General features: G+C 54.2%; 2 protein-coding genes across 2 annotated transcripts; both read right to left on the bottom strand.

Annotated features, from left to right (window-relative positions):
• Window positions 1-103: 103 nt before the first annotated feature.
• IUM83_07823 (phospholipase c) lies at window positions 104-2368 on the bottom strand (the record flags this gene model as incomplete). Its single annotated transcript, XM_067932150.1, has 1 exon — window positions 104-2368. The coding sequence occupies one exon, from the start codon at window positions 2366-2368 to the stop codon at window positions 104-106; it is 2265 nt and encodes a 754-aa protein (XP_067783107.1).
• A 704-nt stretch (window positions 2369-3072) lies between these two features.
• IUM83_07822 (putative patatin-like phospholipase) lies at window positions 3073-10072 on the bottom strand (the record flags this gene model as incomplete). Its single annotated transcript, XM_067932149.1, has 2 exons — window positions 3073-3808; window positions 9174-10072. The coding sequence occupies 2 exons, from the start codon at window positions 10070-10072 to the stop codon at window positions 3073-3075; spliced, it is 1635 nt and encodes a 544-aa protein (XP_067783174.1).
• Between the last annotated feature and the right edge of the window lie 10149 nt (window positions 10073-20221).

Raw genomic sequence — 20221 nt, 5'->3', positions numbered from 1 at the left:
TGGGACCACTGTGTACACCTCCATACAAGAGACACTTCAACTTGCAGGTGCCTTTGATGTAGCCATGTTGGAGCAATAAGTTAACTTTTAGGGGGTGCTGGAGCTAGAAGCGCAAGTCGGCGACGACAGGGTAGTGGTCCGACAGGTCCACGAGCACTTCGCCGCACACGCCTCGCGACGGAGCCCAGTGTCTTGTGGCCTTGAGCTGTACGATTTCGGTCGAGGCGGCCACAGGCTGACGGTGGCTGCGCTCGACCATGATGTAGTCCAGCCGCTCGGTGATGCCGCCGGAGCTCGGGCCGTCCACTGCGAGGCTGTTCGTGTGAGGGTCGAAGCTGTACAATGGGGACTCGCCGTGCAGCTCCGGCTCGTGGACGCCCAGCAGATCCAGCATGGCAGTGTACTCGCCTTCGGGAGCCTGGGCACCGTCCGCGTGCTTGTTGACGTTCATGTCGCCGGCGAAGATCACGGGCTCGTCCTTCGGAAGACCCAGCGAGTCCACGAACTCGCGCATCAGCATGAGCTGGCAGTTCCGAGTGGCCACGGCGACCGGAGTCTCCCACGCCTGCAGGTGCGTTCCCACGACGTGCACGGTCTGGGTTGTTTCGGATCCCGAGCTGGTTGTGACGGGCATGCGTACTTGGAAGTAGATGATGCCCTTGTCCGCGTACCGGTCTTCGCCGGACGCTATGCTGCCGAATGTGAGTTCCTCGCTGCGACCGAGTGGGTACTTGCTCATGGCGAAGCAGCCACCGTCGATTGCCTTCTTGGAACCGAGAAGTGACACGTCCCCCACGACCTTGGTCTCGTAGATGTACCCCTGGGACTTCATGCCGCACACGAGCTTTTCGCGCGAAGTGCTGCAAAACGCTTCACAGAAAATCACGACGTCTACATCCAGCGGGGCAAGGCAGCGTGGAATAGCTGAGGCGCGCTGCGAGGCCCACGGGGAAATTTTCTCGTTGAAAGACGACACAAAGCTGGGCAACAGCCACACGTTGTACACCATGACGCGCAGCTTGAAGGGAATGGCTCCCCTTAGCAGCGAAGAACGAACTAAAGGGCTTCCCTCCTCGACTGGCTTTGGCTCAGGCTTCGTAGCTGCTTCCGGGCAAGCGACGGCATCATGACAATCGCTTATAGCCCCTAGCTGGAATACCGCCGGCGAATACTTCGTGGCGGTGATGAATTCTCCGTTTATACCTAGTAGTTGGCCCGCCCACTCGCCGTCAACAAGCTGCAAGAACACCTGACTGCCGCATCGAAGCGGTCCAGTGTGTCCGTACGGCGACACAAGCCGCAACGTCGTCTTGCGCGAGTCCCCTCCTGTCGCCATGGCGTGGCCACGCTTCGAGTCTGGCGGTGCTACTACACGCACCGACTTGCGAACTTTGTGGCAGTACAAGTGGACAGCATCTCCAAACCTCGCCGCACGCCGAGGCCCCGAAAACTGCTCGGCATTCTCCACGACGAACTCGATAGCTACGCCTTCTTCAGCCTGCAGCGATTTGCAGACGCTCAAGTACGACGCCTTGTTGAGCTGGTACTTCCCCACCCCGCCGCCAAGAGCACTCAGCGCGAACACTGCCGACAGGGGCCCTGTCAGCGCCACGCCCGCAACTCCCGCCGCCACCGCCGCCGCCTTCTGCGAGCCCGAGAGCGCGCTGCGCTTGGTGAGCCCGACAGACAGGCCACCCAGCGCTGTCAACGCGATAACGCCACCGAAGTGCACGAGCTCGTCACACCGCGAAGGCGCCACAGCCGGCGGCGGTACGCGCCACGGAAAAGGCAGCGGCAGGTCCAGCAGTCCGCCCACACTGTCCCTGGAGCTGGTAGCCGTGCTGGTGCTAGTGGCGCTGCTGGAGCGTCCAAGTCCTCGGGTCCTATCTGCACACTCGTCGTCCACGACTTCACTGTCGCTCGACTCCGGGCGAGGCGTTACAAAGTCGCGGAACGTGTCCGAGGCGTGCACGCTCTCGATCTCCAGCAGCTTGTGCAGGTAGCTGTTGAGCTGCTTGCGCAGCCTGTCGGCCGCCGCGGCACGCGCCGACTGCGCTCGGAACGCGTCCCAGCCGAGCCTCGAGGGCTTGGGCAGGTGGACGCGCCGCGCGTGCAGCGCCTGGTGGAAGGCGCCCTCGAGCGCGGCGTGGAACCGCTGGAAGTCGGCGTACGAGCGCTGCACCAGCCAGCGCGTGTGCGTGCGCGGGAAGCGCAGCGAGATCTCGTAGCGCCAGAGCTCGTTCTTGGCCAGCGGCGCCGCCACGCGCGTGATGCCCACGTCGGCGTCCGTCGCGAGCCACGGCAGACTCGGCGGGCTGGCAGCGGCTGTAGTGGACTGCGCGCGCGGCTTCCGTCGCCACGCCTTCATGTCGAGCTGGCGAGATGCAGCAGCGAGGCGAGGCCGACGTAGCAATGAGCTGCTCGCCTGCATCGCTTCCAGGAGAGAGTCGGACCGCGCCCTGACAGCCGATCGCGGCGCAAATCGGGAATGAACGGTGCGGTATCGTTATACGCAGTGTTAGAAACGTCATGTATTGAGGATCTTGCGAGATATTGACCTATGGTTTCGAGAACTTTATGTTCTCAGTATGATATATAAAACTTGTTATCTGAGGATGCGATAAACGGAGAGACAAGCATGTATTTGTTTTTAGTAGACTTCGTTAGTAAGCTCTGGATGGAGACATCTGTGTGCAAGACAACGGAGCAAGCACCTTGCTCGAAGCATACGGGTCAACGATGACGGAGGTGTTGACCACGCCGCGTGATATATGGTCGGTGCTCTTTAGCGTTCACCGCCAACGCTGCAGTATGGCGTTTATTTTCATATTTAATAATATTAAAATACACTATCGGTACTTTACAGACTATAATATCGTTGAACTGCACGAACTCTACATTTTCGCGGAGGATGGTCAACTCAAAGTTTGTGTCGGTGCTTCTAGCTTTACGTGAAGCACACAGGGACAACCGCTTGCTCTGACACTTCAACGACAATCGCGTATCAATTGGCACGGCGCATTACTCAAGACACTCTCCTCGCTACCTCTTGCTCAGCTACTTTCGCTTCGCTCACATCAAGAACCCGCTGAAGCGGTATACGTACGACCACTGCGCCAGCACCGCCTCCTGCTGCGGAGTGAGTCCGACCTTGCTCGTGGTCGAGCGCTTGTCCATCGCTCCGAGAGAGATTCGCAGCTCGTGCCAGTGACTCGACGAGTGGACTTGCCAGCACGCCTCCTTCAGCTTCAACGCCGCCACAGTCAAGTACGCCACCAGCACGACCGCGAACTCCAGCGTGCCGTGCTGACCCAGCAGCGCCAACCCCAGCAGTGTTGCTGCGGCCACGACCGCCCAGAGCACCGTCGTCCATTCCAGCAGAGCTGCGACCACCGCCACGAACCTCCACAGCAGGATCTCCAGCCGGATCACGGTGCTCGTGATCGTCTCCTCCGACAGCAGCAACAGCCCTGCCACCGCCAACACCGCGTCTTCCACCGACCGGTAGCCCGCCACTTGTCCAACGACCGTCCTCCACTGGCCGCTGTGCTTGGCAGCGCTGGTCGGGACAACGACACTGTCGGACCCTGGAAGACCCTGGCGCACACACCACGCCAAGCCGTCCTCGTAGCCCAAGTCGTACAGCCACCGCATCTCGCGCGGCGACGGAGGGTACATGGACCACCACGGCGGCACGTAGCGCGACGGCCGGATGTCTGCAGCGGCGAAGACGTTCGGCGTCACGGTGATCGTGCGCACGCCGTCTCCGAACAGCGGCTGGTTGTCCAGCAGCCCGCCGTGTTGCAACCTGCAAGACAAGCACAGCTCTACGATGATTTACAGCCACTGGCAGCTGTATACTTCTGCTCGCAGGGTGAGATGTTTGGTTGCGCACGCTTACTTCGTCCGAATGAAGGACAGACTACAAGTACAGCGAACTTACCACCCATTACTGCATATCACACAAGAGGGGACTCCTAGGGGATAGCCCTAGTGCATGTAGAGCTCACGCTCCAACTTCTTTCTCATTCTCAATTCTACCAACTCAATAACAACCAGTCTCCTACACTCGCCTTGCTCCTCAGTCGACTTCCTAGCCTTCCATAAGGTTATGAGCCCAAGGACGACCTGCACTGAAGAGTAACCCGACGTCATACGACCCGGCAAGTGCAGAAGACCTCCGATACCGGATACCTGTGATACGCGATACCTGCATATCCCGATACCTGCGACGCGCGAGAACCTGCGACGTGTGAGAATCTGCGACGTGTGACAACTTCAACGTGTTGCACTCGTACCACCCGCAGGCTACCCTCCAGCAGAGATGAACACCGCTGATGAAATGAAACACCCCGTCAGGCGGAACCTTGACGCTGAGTTCAAGGCCGCTGCTACTGAGACCCCGGTCAAGACGGAGCCAGGCCCGCCCGACCCCGAGCTAGTGAAGCTGCGGGCAGAGGTGTCAACGCTGCGTAAACAAACAGCGTCCGCCGCAATGATGGCAGCGGAAATGGAGAAGATGCGGTCTGATTTTGCTCAGCTGATGTCAAGACAAGCCGCAGCAAAGTCTCTCCACGATGCAGAGCTGGCAGAGCTCAGGGCCCATGCCCAGGCCGCACCCCAGCTACATGCAGAAATTGTACAGCTAAAAACAACGATCCACGCAATGAGGAGTGGAGCCCCCGCGGCTGGCGTACCCCCCGTCCCAGGGGCCCCGACCGCACCTACAGCACCCGCACGCACCACGCCTAAGATCAAGGACGTGATGTGCCGTAAGTTTGATGGCCAAGAGGTGTACCCCGGCCTTGGATCGGGCTTCGAGGACTTTATCCTCGAATACGAGCAAGCACTCTATACTGAGTCGCTACTCAACCAATCACGTTGGACCTCGCAGATCAAAGCTTCCGTATTGGTCAATTTTCTGGCGGGAAAGGCTGCGCGTTTCTTTCACTCCAATGTGACGCAATGGCGTACTGAAAATCCCGACTTCAACTATGAGAACTTCAAGGGCAAGATGAAGTCTGAATTCGGCTGCAGACTTAACCAAGTGCAGCTATGCAAACGATTGACGTCCGGCAAACGTCCACAAGACAGCTGGTCCGACTATCTAGACTACTTGAAGTATGTGTCCCGTCTCATGACCGGTGACCACAGTCTACTGCTGCTGGAGACCTTCTGTGCGAATGCCTGTCCGGATCTCGCAAGCGTTCTCGTTGCTCGCATTGATCGCTCAAACGGAAACTACCTCTCCGAAGCAGACCGCATCCTCGCACTACTCGTAGACCTGCGAGGTGATGGCCGCAAACGCCCACAGGTCGCCAGAACGCCAGCGCCCAGCGAGCAACACGAAAAGAAAAACGGAGCCTACCAACAGCAAAAGCCCCAGCATCACGCCGGACAAAAACAGCAGAAGCAAGGCCACCGAACTGGACAAGGGCAAGCGCTAGCAGCAGCTGCGAAGCCTATGCCTAAACTGGTTTGCTATGTCTGCGACGAGGAGGGCCACCGCGGACCTGCCTGCCCGGAGCTCAAGAAGGTGAAGCGTCTCGTGAAAGAGCGTGGACAAGCTCACAATGCTGCGGTGACCGGCACCGATCCACCTGACGACGCGACTAACCAAGATGCTGATGGAGGTCTCTGGTTGGCCGCCTCGGACAGGACGCCCGCCGCTGAAGAATGGATACTCGACTCAGGTGCAACACACCATCTCTGCACCAACAAGAATATGCTGTTCGGAGTCGAGCCAGCCAGCCTGAAAATCAAAGTCGCGAACTCCGACACAATTACGGCAAACCTCAAGGGTAACTGCCTGCTGCGGACCAGTGTCAACGGAGTTGACCGAACCGTCCTGCTGACGGAAGTTTACTACTGCGAGAACCTCGGCCGCAACCTTCTCTCGTTATCGCAGCTGAGACGACGTGGTCTCCGCTTCATTTTCGACGAGAAGTGCACATTTCACGGAAGTGACGGCAGTATTGTGGGAGAAGCAATCGAGCGTCGCGGCCTCTGGGTCGTAAATGCCTCCGCCGCTGATGTGAATAGCGATGACCCTCACGCTTATTTCGCAAACATTCCCGAAAGCTCATTGCAGCAGTGGCACGAGCGCTTAGGCCACGTGAATTACCAAGACCTGCTGAAAATTGTCAACAAGAACCTTGCTACCGGGATGGCAATCAGCACCAAGAAGATGGACTTCTGTATGGCATGTGCTGAAGGAAAGCAAACACGCAACAAGCAGCCAACTGAAGATACCTCTGAGTCAGCACCGACGGATGAACACGGTGCAGTTATCTGCATGGACTTGAAGACTGATCTTCCAGCAGATCGCAATGGCCATCGCCACATCCTCACCATTGTCGACCACGCCACTAATTACAATCAAGTGTGCTTGCTGCATACAAAGGACGAGGCTTTCGACAATTTCGAGCGATTCGCAACTCAATTTCAGCGCCAGTTCGACGTTGTCATCAAAGTCATCCGTACCGATGGTGGGGGAGAATTCGTCAATCGAAAGTTCGAGGAGTATGCTGGACGACACGGCATCCGACTACAGCACACGCAGCCTGATACGTCCGCTTCGAACGGCAAAGCCGAAAGATTCCATCGGACACTGATGAATTCAGCCCGAGCCATGCTATGGGCATCCTCGCTGCCGAAACGCTACTGGGGTGACGCGGTTGTCTACGCCTCCTACATCCGGAATCGCGTCCCCACCCGTGCAAATGTGGACTACAAGTCCCCCCTTCACGTGCTCACCGGTAAGCAACCGAATCTCACGCATATACTTCGCTTTGGCTCCAAGTGCACAGTGCACGTCCCTCGCAAGAGCAAACGCAGTCTCATGAAACGCGCCGAAAAAGCAATCGTTGTGGGGATCTCGGACACGCAGAAGGGCTACAAGTTGTTGCTGCCCCGAACCAAGCGTTTTATCACCAGCTCGGACGTACAGAATATCAACAAGCTGGACATCAACGAGCCGGAGACGGCGGAAGTACTCCAGAGACTGCATCAGGAAGAAATTCACTCTGAAACGCCCAACAACGGGGCCACCAACCAACCCAATATAGGCGAAAACCACTCGGATCAACGTGAAACAGATGAATCCAGCGAGGAAGTAGGCGTCCCAGAAGATTTCGGACGGCCAATACCCGCTGGAGTACTGCGTCGAGTGTTTGGACGGCGACGCACCACTAGAACCGAAGAGTTCCAGCTCCCGAAGTCATTCATTGACACGTTTGCAGGGCCAGCCTACGTGCTTCTCACAATTCGTGCTTCCGACCACATCAAAGAACCTAAGACACTCGGTGAGGCCATGCGCAGCAAATACTGGCGGCAGTGGAAAGAAGCGATGGATAAGGAACTCGCCGATCTCCAAGCCAACGGTACTTGGAAACTCGTTGACACACCCGAAAATGCGAACCTAGTGACGGCAAAATGGGTGTATAAGATCAAGTTCTCGAGCAACGGCGAACTAGAGCGCTTCAAAGCCAGGCTTGTCGCCCGCGGCTTCACGCAGAAGTTTGGAGTTGATTTTGATGCTACTTTCTCTCCGGTGCTCAAACTATCCAGCCTTCGCCTCATTGCTCTACTGGCAGCTCTTTGGAAGGCGAAGCTGCTGCAAGGCGATGTGCCGAATGCATATCTGAAGTCACCGCTGGATAAGCCGATCTACCTGACGCCACCAAACGGGACCTCTGGAGTGTTCGCCGGACAATCATGGCTGCTTCTCAAGGGACTTTACGGCCTCAAACAGAGCGGAAAACTCTGGAACGACATGATCGACGCGTTCTTAAAAGCAGAAGGCTTTACGCGCAGCAAGGTGGACCCGTGCATCTACTTCATGCACCGTGGTGGTAACCTTTGTGTACTCGGACTCTATGTTGACGACGTCCTTGTGGTGAGTCAAGATGATAATCTCTCCGAACACGTGATGTCACGTCTTGCTGAGCGCTTCAACATCAAAAATCTAGGGGAAGCTGAAAAATGTCTCGGTGTATGGCTCAAGCGCACCCCGGAAGGCATCATTCTTCACCAGCAGCAGACGATCGAAGAATTGCTGCAAAAATTCGGCATGGAGCAGTGCCGCCCCGTGGCAACGCCAATGGAAGTGAACCACCAATTCTACGATGAAAATTCGGAGCCGTTCACCGACACCAACCTCGTCCGCGAGGCTATTGGCAGCCTTTTGTGGCTTTCGAATTGTACCCGACCGGACATCACCACCGCAGTAAACTGCCTTTCACGATTCGTGGCACACCCGACAGAGATGCACTGGCGTGGAATTAAACGCGTGCTGAGATATCTCAAGGGCACCATGAGTAAAGGACTCCTGTACAAGTTCGGCAACGGTCCGGGTGCACAGCTGCAAGCAGTCGTTTACTCCGACGCAAACTGGGCTGGAGACTCCAACTCTGCAAAATCTACGAGCGGTGCAGTGTTGCAGATAAATTCGATGACCGTCTCGTGGACCTCACGCAAGCAGACCACGGTCGCACTTTCGACCATGGAAGCCGAATATGTTGCTGCCTGCACAGCGGTTCAAGATTGCATCGGCATCCGCCAACTTCTTGACGAACTACGCCTGCTACCTGAAGGCGCGTCCATTTGCTCCGCGTTGATAACCAATCGGCCATCAAGTCCATGCAAAACGCAGTTTCGTCTCAGCGGACTCGACACCTCAACATCAAGTACCATTTCGTTCGCGACGCCATCATGAAAAAGGACGTCCACGTCGAATATTGCCCCACGCAACAGCAGCTCGCTGACCTCTTCACGAAAGCCACTGATCGGGTCATTTTCGAGCGCCTCTGCAGCAAACTTCGCCTCGCAAGCCATGCTTGAGGGGGAGTGTTGCAACCTGCAAGACAAGCACAGCTCTACGATGATTTACAGCCACTGGCAGCTGTATACTTCTGCTCGCAGGGTGAGATGTTTGGTTGCGCACGCTTACTTCGTCCGAATGAAGGACAGACTACAAGTACAGCGAACTTACCACCCATTACTGCATATCACACAAGAGGGGACTCCTAGGGGATAGCCCTAGTGCATGTAGAGCTCACGCTCCAACTTCTTTCTCATTCTCAATTCTACCAACTCAATAACAACCAGTCTCCTACACTCGCCTTGCTCCTCAGTCGACTTCCTAGCCTTCCATAACGCCGTCGATGACGTACTCGCCCTCGTGCTCGAACGGCAGCCCCACCAGCGGCGTGGCGCAGCACGAGGCCACCATCGTCTGCAGCAGGTGCAGCGGGTTCTTGAAGTGCGAGACGCGGCGCGTGACCCAAGCTGACAGCGACGTGTACACGATCGTGACCTTGCCGTGCAGCTTGTCCAGGCTGTCGAGGTTGCCGTGGCGCGTGGCGGCGTCGATGAGGTACTCGCGCATCTGGAACGGGCCCCTCCAGCTCGCGTGGGCGGCAGGCACGTAGTCGTTCACGACCGAGTCGCAGATCTCGTCGAAGTCCGAGCCCAGCACGAGCGACACGATGGCCAGGCAGCCGGCGGACGTGCCGATGAACTTGGCGTGCTCGTCCACCTTCTGCTGGCGCAGCGCCTTGCACACGCCGTACATGTAGACCATGAGCCAGCCTCCTCCGGAGAAGGAGAAGTGCAGCGTGTCGGTGTGAGGCTGCACGGGTCTGGCTGCCGTCACGTCGGGACTTCTTGGCTCGAGATGTTGCTGGGGATGGAGGCTGGTGTCGTTGTCAGTGTCGTGCGTAGCGGAGAGGACTCGGTACCGGCGAGGCTCGATGTGCAGGTTGTGGCGGCCGCTCTGCAGCGACAGCTTCCTCGGCAGATCTCGATCCGTACGTCGCCACCTCAGCACGGATCGACGGCCGCCCGACGACCACGGACGGAGCTGTCTTGCCAGGCGTTTACGCTCCTTGCGCGCGTGGTGCTGGGCCTTGAGTCTGTCGACGAACGCGAAGGCGAAGCCGCTGGGCTTTTCAGTCTGCGTCATGACGGAGAGAGCCGTCGACAATGGCAGATAGCTGTCACTTGTGGTGCTGTCGAGGCGAATTGGCAAGTGGTGTTGGTTCATGGAAGTCGAGCGAGCGAGGAGGTTCATGGTTGTCGACGACGGTCAGGGGTAGAATGCGGTCGGGCAGTGTGGGCCATGTTGTTAGGCTTGCATCACAGCTCAAGTGGTTGATGCCCACCAGCAGCTCAATTGCTCGGGTCATCACGTGAAGGCGTGTGCTCATCCTGGGTGGTGTTGCCACCTCGAAGCGCTGCGGATCTGCTGGTGAACAAGTGGTACAAGATACAGGAGATCATGTAACAACGAGCATTACCGATAACTCGCTTACGAACTTGCTGTACATTTTACGCGAGCGATTCCTTTCCTCACTCAGCTCAAAACTTGTGGTCTGTCCAGAGGCAGTTGTAGTCGTCCGGGTGCCAACACGCGATGGACGCGGCGCCTGTGGCCACACTGACTCGCCTCGAGACGCTTGACCTGGGTCGTGTATCCTTGACAACGGAGGAAAGCATACTTGAGGTAGTTGACAAGTACAGCGTGCTGAGAATCAATAATTGTATTTACCCATTAATTACACCCACAATAATAATACTAGTATGGCAGCATCCCGTTGCTTAGGTGGCGACAAGTACCCATTTCCAGGAAATAGGTACGGACGCCCCCCCCCAAAGTCGATAGATAGTGGCGTTCCAAGGCATCAGACCAATTGCGAAGGCAGGTACGCATATCAAAAGCGCGTTGAGGGTAACTGGATCTGACGCCCTTGTCTGCTCCATATCTCAAGGGGACGGTGACTCTGGACAATGACATTGCCGGTTCTCGTCTGCGTGCAGGGGCAGACTGGCTATGAAGAGGGACGAAACACGCCACAGTATGTGCGAGAACCACCGCGACTATCAGCGGATAAAGCTCGCGCAAAGGCGTGCTTCGAAAATTTGCCGACAGCTCGCACCGACGCAGTGCACGTATTCTGCCGGCTGCGACCGAGAACGGGCGCGCAAGAAGAACGGCGAGCTGCATTGCCTGTGCGACAAGCATCGACAGCGGCAAGCCCGTCAAAAAGCGGCAAACCACCGGACGAACCGAGCGCCAAGAAACAATAGAAGATCCAACCCAAGGGAAGATCACCAGCCAATGCCTGCATAAGGAACACAGCAACGAGCAAGGACCACGCAAGAAGAAATGACCTACCTCACTGTTCATTAGAGGTGTGAACGTTCAGTCTCTGAACGTTCGCGAACATTTCTTTACCGCTACTACCGGAGGTTTGATTTTGCTGTTTCTGAATCCCTCCAAACCTCCTTTTACCCCCCCCCCCCTGAACCTCCCGCATGGGTACACTAGGCTTCAGCATGCCCATACAGTTTTGGAGTATGTAAGTTTCTCGAAAGCTATCGAAATGACACTTCATTTCCATTATGGAAGGTTGGCAACCAACGCACTGCCAGACGCCGCAGAGCGGCGATCTACGTCGAGGCCCTCCTGTACCATCAGCGCCTCGCCGTGTGCATCGCTCACTTTCATTCGGTCCTGCGTCGGCGTCAGCACTACCGGTGCAAGCAGCTAGATCGCAGCTCGAGCACACTCCAACTATCAGGCATGGTATTCTTTCACCGCTTCAGCCACAACTGCAGCTCAGTCCACAGCAGCAACAGCAGCCGTCCCATCAATCGCAGCAACATATTCAACAGCAGCTGCAACAGCTGCAGCATCAGCACCAAGTCACCCATGAGCAGCAGCAACAACAAGACCAGAATTGTCTGGAGCCACAGTACCAACAACGTCTACTTCCTCCTGACTTAAGAATCGAAAGAGATGAGATTGACGTCGAGGCGCTTCGCCGGCGTGCCGAAGCGGAAAACGGCCTACTGTTGTACAGTATGCAACGCCAAAAGAGGAGAGACGTCTGGCATTTCGCTCGACTAATTAGAAGCGATAACTTCAGACAGATCGAACGCAATCTATTAACCAACAGACAGAGCTCGCATTTTGTCTTCTATGCAGTGCCACCGTAGCGTTTCGGGTTGGCCAGTCGAAGGTGCCGCATCATATGGAGACATTTCACCCTCTGGAGCTAAGTTCATATAATGCACAACTTCAGCAGATTCGTCGAGGTGAGATGACATATCTAGGACGTAACTGCGGAGGCGTATCGAATAGCACGGAGGAGAGCAAAAAGAAGAAATTGCGTACAATTACGGTGCAACAGCAACTGCGCCTGAACAGGCTCCTTGCCGAGTGGATCGCTTGCCACTTTAGACCGATGATGATTGTAGTGGATGCAGGTTTTGTAGCAGTGATTCGCTTTATAACTGAAGACATTTGTGGCATTGCGGTGAGCCTTCCTGAGCGTACCAAGATGAGCAGAGAAATTGTAGCCTTAGCCGTCGACTATCGTAGACGCGTGCGCCATGCAATTACAACTGGGTGCTGGTACTTTTCCATTACGTGTGATATTTGTACAACTCGAACTACGAAAAGCTACATTTCTCTCACTGTTCATTACATCAATAATGACTTTTGCTCTCGAAATTGGACTCTAGAAGTTAAAGAGCTGCCTGGTATTCATGACGGAGGTGTTGTTGTAGCAGCTATCGAGAACATTTTGGAGGACTGGTCATTAACGAAGCGTTATTGCGTTCGATTTCTGAGAGATAGTGGTTCAAACATGGTGGCCGCTGGTGATCGTTTGCGCGTCAATCACATGGCTTGCCTAGCACACTGTCTTCGTCTGATCGTTGGAGGTGCAATGATCAAGAAGAAGAAAGGAGTGAGCGGTAACACTGATGAATCGGCATGGGCAGCTGACGTTGCATCTGAAAGTAACGAAGCAATTACAGAACACGAGGAGGAGGCTGCGCTTACGGAAGCGGAACGAAACCAGATTGACGATATACGAGAGCTTGCAATCGACGATATGGAGCAGTATCTGGCTGGAACTATTGCATCACTGGAGCGTAGTGAAATGGAAGCTGTCCGCACCGTCGTTCAGAAGTTTCGCACTATTGCTGCGTATTTTAGAAAATCAGCGAAAGGGTGTAATCGTTTGGCAGCTTTACAAGTTGAAACTTGTAATATCAAAGATCATGAAGTTACAAAACCTATCGTCGACTGTGCCACACGCTGGAATAGCTGTTTGCAAATGCTACAGAGGATGATAGACCTGGAGGGTACCCTTGTGAAAAATTTCGCTTATATCAAGCAGCCCGAAGGCCGCAAAGAGTTTAAAGACGTGGCGAAAAAGTTGCACCGTCCTACTAGTGAGGAGTGGCTTACAATTAAGTGCCTACAAGCACTTTTAGGTCCATTCGCGGTCGCCTCAGAAACGCTACGTGGCCAATCATACCTCTCGTTCTTCCTGCTTTGTCCGGAATCCGTAAGCATTTGGAGAGGGCAGATTTGTTTACTGGTCTTGCTGCCGAAGCTGGCGATGAACCGTACGTGGCTCGAATAATTCCGATGATGAACAATTGCCGCAAGGTAATGCTTGATTTATATGCGAAGCGATTCAAACAACTAGAGAAAAGTGAACTAAGGTGGGTCGCTTTTCTTGATCCGCGGGTGGGAAAGTGGATGGCTCACTTAAGCGCTGCCGACACACCGGTTGCGAGCAACGAGCTTGTGCAGGCAATGGTGGAGCTGGCCAAAGAAAACCTTCCATCTGAAGCAATCGAAGTGAACAACCGAACACCTGTTCAAATGTCTGAAGAACAGCACCGTAGCTACATGCGCCATCACATGTTCGGTCCGGATGTTGGTCCTCTAGCAGCTACGGACCTTGAAACGGAGTGCAAAAAGATGTTTACAAGATACTTGGAAGCTATTGCTACACTGAAAAGCAATGTGAACCCGTTTGTGTGGTGGCAGGCAAACGGAGGTCATTATCCAAACCTGCGTAAAAAATGGTTTGGTACTGTGGCGACAAGCGTTCCATCGGAGCGAGCGTTTTCGAGTAGCGGAAATATCGTCACGGTGAAACGATGCTCCTTAAAATCTACGATGGAGCGGGACATCGTCTTTCTCGCAGACAAGTGGAAGGGTCTGAATAGCCTGGAACAAGAAGCTTAGTGGTGATTCCGATTAAGCTGTGAATATTGAGCGTTCATACGTGCACAATAGTTAAATGGTTTGAATTGAATCATACCTTTTTTCTTCAGTGAATTGTTACAAGAGCTTTTCAACAAACAGTCGATCGAGCATAATATGATGTCGGCCTGCAGCTAGTCTGAGAAGTGCGGATGACAACGTGATGCGCCGTACGTTATGCTCGAAGACGTCGTCCAGTAAGTTGGTTATCATGACTTAGCTCAACTCAGGGCACCGTGAACAGCATATCGAGGCGAACTTGGCCAGCACTGCGAAAGGCTACCTGATGGGGCTAGGCAACAGTACTCCTCATCGGCTCCTACGTGCCACTCGCTAATGCGGGGAGTGCCGCCGCACCAAGCATCTCGGGCTTGAGGTGCTGACAGAATCAGAATGGCTGGGTAGTGTTTCTTACACAATTTCGTACTATATTTTTTCCAAGTTAAAATCATGCGGAGGTTCACGGTGCGTTTAAAACGACTTTAACGCCCTTGAATGTTCAGATCGTAAACCGATTGTGAAGCTGAACGTTCACAGCCCTACTGTTCATGCGACCGAGTCATGCATTTCTCAGCGTGTCGCTGGACACAGCGTCGACCTGACATTAGGAGGACTGACTGAAATCGTACTCGAGAAGCAAGAAGAGGAGATGCGACAAAGAGACGCACTAAAGAAAGGTGTGCTGCAATCTGGGCGACGTACGTGCCGCTTGACAGTGATTGATGCTGTGCTGATTTACTCAATAATAAAAGACGAATATAATGAAGTATACGACTACAATATTTTGTAGTCGTTCACAAACTCACGTTATGTCTCTACGATCGCGCGCTTCAGCTTCATCCGTGATTTCACAGCGCAAAGGTGTTACTCAGCCGATCTCTTGTGGGCTCGTTCAGCGATTTGCCCTCCGCAGTGATTAAAAACAATTCTTCCTAGTATCGAGGAAGATTGCTCCGATTAATACTTTGCGCTCCGGCGCCGCATGGCCTGGGCGACTGGTACAGCAAAATTCATCGTCCGGGTCACTTTGGCTTCCACACGGGCTTCCTCGGCCTCAAACGCAGCCCGACGCTCCGGCGTTGCTGTTAACTTGGCAAGACTTAGGGTGTGTGTAAGCAGAATTGAGGACCTCGACCTTACTCGCGACAGAGCAACGTATGCAAAAGCTACATTAGGAACAGAACTGCTATGAAAAATAACTCTTTCGCACGTGAGCTCTTGCACTTTGTGGACCGTCATGGCATACCCGAGTCGCAATGGAGTTCCGCGACGGACAACGCGAAAATCGCTATTTTTCTTTCCCCAACTAATATCTCTGGGGGGTACAGGAATGATATTAGGAACACTATCTAGAAATGACGGGCCAAGGTAAGTGTCTGTTATCTGTATCAACACAATAGGCACTTCACTATCAGAGGTAAACAAAAAAATCATAGATAACTCCGTTCGTACCATTGCACAACCCTGCTGACTGCTCAAGATTGAACGTAAGGGTAACAGGAGCACCTATGCAGAGCACAACTTCAGTTCCTACAACTCGATCTCTATCAGAATTAGCCAATTGGTCCTCACTAACGAGAGCATGCACGGTACCAGCAGGAATCTCTCGCTGACAGCGAAGACGTTTCTGCTGAACATGGTGTTGAGATTTAATACGAAAAACTTTAGCGCCGCTCGCGCGAAGACATTTTTGATTCGCGGCATCAACATTAACGTTCTTGTGAGCAATACGTTTCGCTGTAGAAAACCCAGGAAATTTATCACCTTGATAGCACCGAGAATTGAAAAGATGTATATCGGATGCTGTCGGACACAACTGACGCAACCTCAGTAGAGCGCCAAACCATTCAGGATCTAGTTTACCGCGGTTTTGACTAGTAAGTTTCCATGCAAGTGGGATGTCTTACCAAATTTGTTTACCTTTACTGTAGTGGGTCTAACTTGACTCACTACTTTAGCTTACACGTCGCGCTACGTGTACGAGGAAGCGTAAGTACTTGGTAATAACTTAGGTTAATTATATTTGAATACACAAATATAATTTAACTTAGACAAGACTCCAAGTAGCTAGTTGAAGGTAAAATGAGAACTGTATTTGTTTGTAAATTGATCTTCCTCCTAGAACTGCTAAAACTGTTTATCATCTATGAAAGGGGTTGGCAGCGGCTGGCTGTCAGAGCCCCGCTAATATGCATGTCTCTAATTGATAGAAAGATGCTGCTTTCTACCAATAGGATCTTTGGGTAGGTGTGGACCACTCGTTGTGGTGGCCCACTTCAATGTATCCATTGGTGTGGCATACACCAAGGTGAGGAAGTATCTAAAACTTTAACAGATATCCTATCTGTTAAATTCACAAGTGGCTCGTACCGTATATGAGATCTCCTACTTCAGAGAGATCTCCTAATTCCTACCGGTCGATAGCCAATCAAATACATGACAGCTTCCACGTCGACAGTAGAGATCTCCTAATTCAGAGTCTAAAAACGGTGCAGAGCGTACAAACAGTGCCCCTTCGCGCACAAACAGTGCCCCTTCATTCCAACAAAAGCGCCATGGTCCGCACTCCGGGGCAGCAACAAGGGCGGACCAGGACAACCGGAACTGGGAAGCTACCCAAGCAGTTCAAGCGGGTGGCAATAACTTACCACCACAAGCGCGACGTCATTGAATATTACGACGCTGTAGTCTCCAAAGATAAAATGCACGTGACTGTGAAGAACTTCTATCCCTCTCTTGCACCCGCTCAAGTTCCACCTAAGAAACGGCAAATTTACAACTGGTTAGACCAGCGCGAGCTTATTGTGGAGAAGTGTGAGACAGGGTGCGGATCCCACTGCAACGACCTGGAGGAAGACAATGTAGACAACGAGGCTTAATACATGTATATGCATACCGGTAGGAATCTGCACTCTACTTTCAATATCGTTTTGCTTGACATTCATGGTACATAAATTCGTCGGTACTTGTACATCTCGTGTACCATTTACAACAGTACAACTTCAATATTCTGGGGTCTGAAGTAGGAGATCTCATATACGGTAGCCACTTGTGCGTGTAACCCCTTACACCATCCCCCCCTTAAGGTTAGACGCGCGGGGTCTCCGCACGTCAATCTTCTGAATTGACCATTCGTCAATTCTCCGCGTTTGGAGAAGAAATCCGCGCTCATTCAACGATGAGCGCGCCTCAAGAGAAGAAGACTTCAAAGTCGGTGGGGAGTCATCTCTCCATCGACGATTACTTCGAACGCCAGAAGGCGAAGTATGGCGACGTCGTCGACTTCGACGACGACGATGAAGATATGTAGGGCGAGGAGGACTCGCCCTCAAAGCGCAAAGACTCAGTGTCGAGCGAATCGCGCGACCCTCATGCGAAGAACATTCGCCCGCATGAAGGGGACGAATCGGACGCTTCGAGCTCGAAGCGTTCGCGAACTGAGAGCGATACCCCCCTCGCTTCCGCTGGGGCTCTCAGTACTCCGCGCGCTGCAGCTGCAGCGCGTGATTTTATAGCTCAAGGATCTCCGCGCGCTGCAGGCGCAGCGCGCGATCCGTGGATGCCGTCCGCGTCTGAGATCACGGACCGGTATGGGAACTCGGTACCTCCGAATGAGGTGCCGCTGTACGTATGCAGCGCCATCAAAGATGACGCTGTGGCTGCCGAGCTGCACTTTGATGCGGGAACGCATCAAAGGCGCGATTACTACATCGGACTCTTTCATGAGCTCCGATGGTTTCAAAGCAAGAAGACATCTTCTCGCAGCAAAGTGCCCGAGTGGCAGGCACTTTGGCAAAGTTGGAACGCCTTTGTTGAAAACTTCAACAAGAAACCGATTGCTTACCGTGATCGGATTAAGCAAGCGCGTGATCGCTTCGAGACGTACTCGAAGCGTGGAAAGTTGGAGCAACTTGATGTTGCTGCAGAGGAGGCTAATGTGCCGTGCGCTGTGCCCGAGGGCTTTCAGTGCGCGAAATGCTTCCCAGGCGCGGTCCGCTTGAGCGACCGCGACTTGAACGGGTACACGTCGTTCCGTGTGCCCGAGAGTCTCAAAGAGCTCCGTGCTAAGTTCTTAGCACGTGAGGGTTCGGGCGCTAGCGATGATCGCAGCGCTCGCACTACTTGCGCTGCGCCAGCGCGTACTGCTCTTCGTACGCCCTCATCATTTCCGGAACGTCCTCCAGCAAGACGTTCCTCGGCTCCAATGTATCTCGGTGGGGAGAAAATCCTCTCCAACGAATACGAAAACGAGCCCCTTGAGGGTTCGTTTTCGGGATACTATGGTCAACAATCCGCTCAACAATCCAGCGGGTAGAGCCGCGGGCGTCACGGATCGGCGGTGGCGGGGGTGGGAACACGCCCTGGGTATGATCAGCCCCGGGCTGATCAGTATGTGCCTCTCCACGACCGGGTGACCGCCGTGGAGCGTCTGTAGGGCGCCGAGTTCGCCGCCCTGAAACTGGAGCTGGCAAACCAGAAGACCCAAGTCGCGGCGGTCTCGCAGACCGCCTCGAATATCAAGGTCGATTTGGGGACCCAGATGAAGGGGTTGCTGCAGCGCGTCCGCGCGCTGGAGGAGAGGTTGCTCGTCGCCGAGGCCAAGGCTTCCGCTTCTGTCTCGGCTCCTGCCGAGGCTTCGGGTCAGCCGAGCTAGATGGCTCGTGCTGCGGGTATGGCTTCAGCCGTCCGACGTAAAAGGTCGGATGGAGGTGCATGCTAGACGGTATGTCTAGCGTGTATGTGTTGCCGTGCCGTGCCAACACAGTGAACGGCCCGATGAAGCGCGGAGCAAGCTTGCTTGCTCCGAAGTCCGAAACCGCATGTTTAGGCAGGTTTTAAGCAGCTAACAAAACCAATGAACTAACGTTGAATTCATTTGTGTTGCCTCTGCCCGCATTGTCTGATTTCACCTTCTGTTGATCAACAGAAGCTGCTATTGCGTCTTGGACAAACCGAATTACGGCTTGTCTTTTGGTGATGAAATTGATTGCATCCGAGCTGAAGTCATTCAGCTCGTTCTCCGCTAGAGGCCCGGCCTCTGCGTGGTTCTTCGCGGTGTCTGCGCAGGGCGCAGACCCGTGGTCTTTGTCCTTGTTGTTGGGGGAGTCTGCGCCCTGCGCAGACTCATGTGGTTTGTTCATTGTTGCAGCTGACACTGTGCAAGTGTCAGCGGTTTTCTGCGGCTGCTGTATTGCAGTCGTAGATCCTCCCCCACTTAAAGTGGGAGCCATCACTCCGAGTAAACTCGGTAGACGTGGATGCCGCATGGCATTCACGTAGAACGGTGTATGCCCGGTCGAGGAATGCACTGAGTTATTGATGGCAAACTCTGCCATCGATAAGCACTCGCTCCAGTAGTGGAACGAGTGAGCGTAGCTCTTCAACATATCGACGAGCACGCGATTCACGCGCTCGGTTTGACCGTCCGTCTGCGGATGATCCGCAGTCGACATGGAAAGCTGGCTCCCAAGAAGTGTAAACACTTCTTGCCACAGGTGCGCTGTGAAGCGCGGGTCTCTGTCCGACACAATGTCGGACGGCATGCCATGGTGTTTGAACACCATGTCGACGAACAGACGGGCCGTCTGCTTCGCGGTCATCTCTGCCGGCACCGCAGCAAGATGTACCATCTTGCTGAAGCGGTCGACGAAGACCACAACACCGGTGTTCCCTCCGTTATCCGGGGGAAGACCAAAGATGAAGTCCAAATACATGGACTTCCAACACTCCGACGGAGTCGGTAGTGATTGCAATGGAGCCTGCGCGAATGGCGAAGGCTTTACGCGTTGGCATACCTCGCAAGCACGGATGTATTTGCGCACCCACTTATACTGGTGGTGCCAGTAGAAGTCGCGCGTGAGAAGGACGTATGTCTTCTCACGTCCGAGATGTCCCGCAGTCGGGGCATCATGATATTCGTACATGATCCTGAGTCGCAGGTCATGGTCATTCGGCACGACAACGCGATCCGCGTTGTCGTCGACTGCATTGTAAAGAAGCAGTCCGTCGTGCACCCGATATCGGTGTGCACGCGCACGAAGGTGTTTGGGCAACTTCTGACGAGCCTTGTCAGAAGGTGTTGTGCCATAGGCCAACAAGAGTTTCGCGTCCGCGTCGTGCGCGTACGCGGCCTTCACATTATCCAACAGG

Source organism: Phytophthora cinnamomi (assembly GCF_018691715.1).
Source record: "Phytophthora cinnamomi strain GKB4 chromosome Unknown Contig102, whole genome shotgun sequence".
NCBI lineage: Eukaryota > Oomycota > Peronosporomycetes > Peronosporales > Peronosporaceae > Phytophthora > Phytophthora cinnamomi.
Note: the sequence above shows the minus strand (reverse complement) of the source record. Positions and strands in the feature narration are given on the sequence as shown.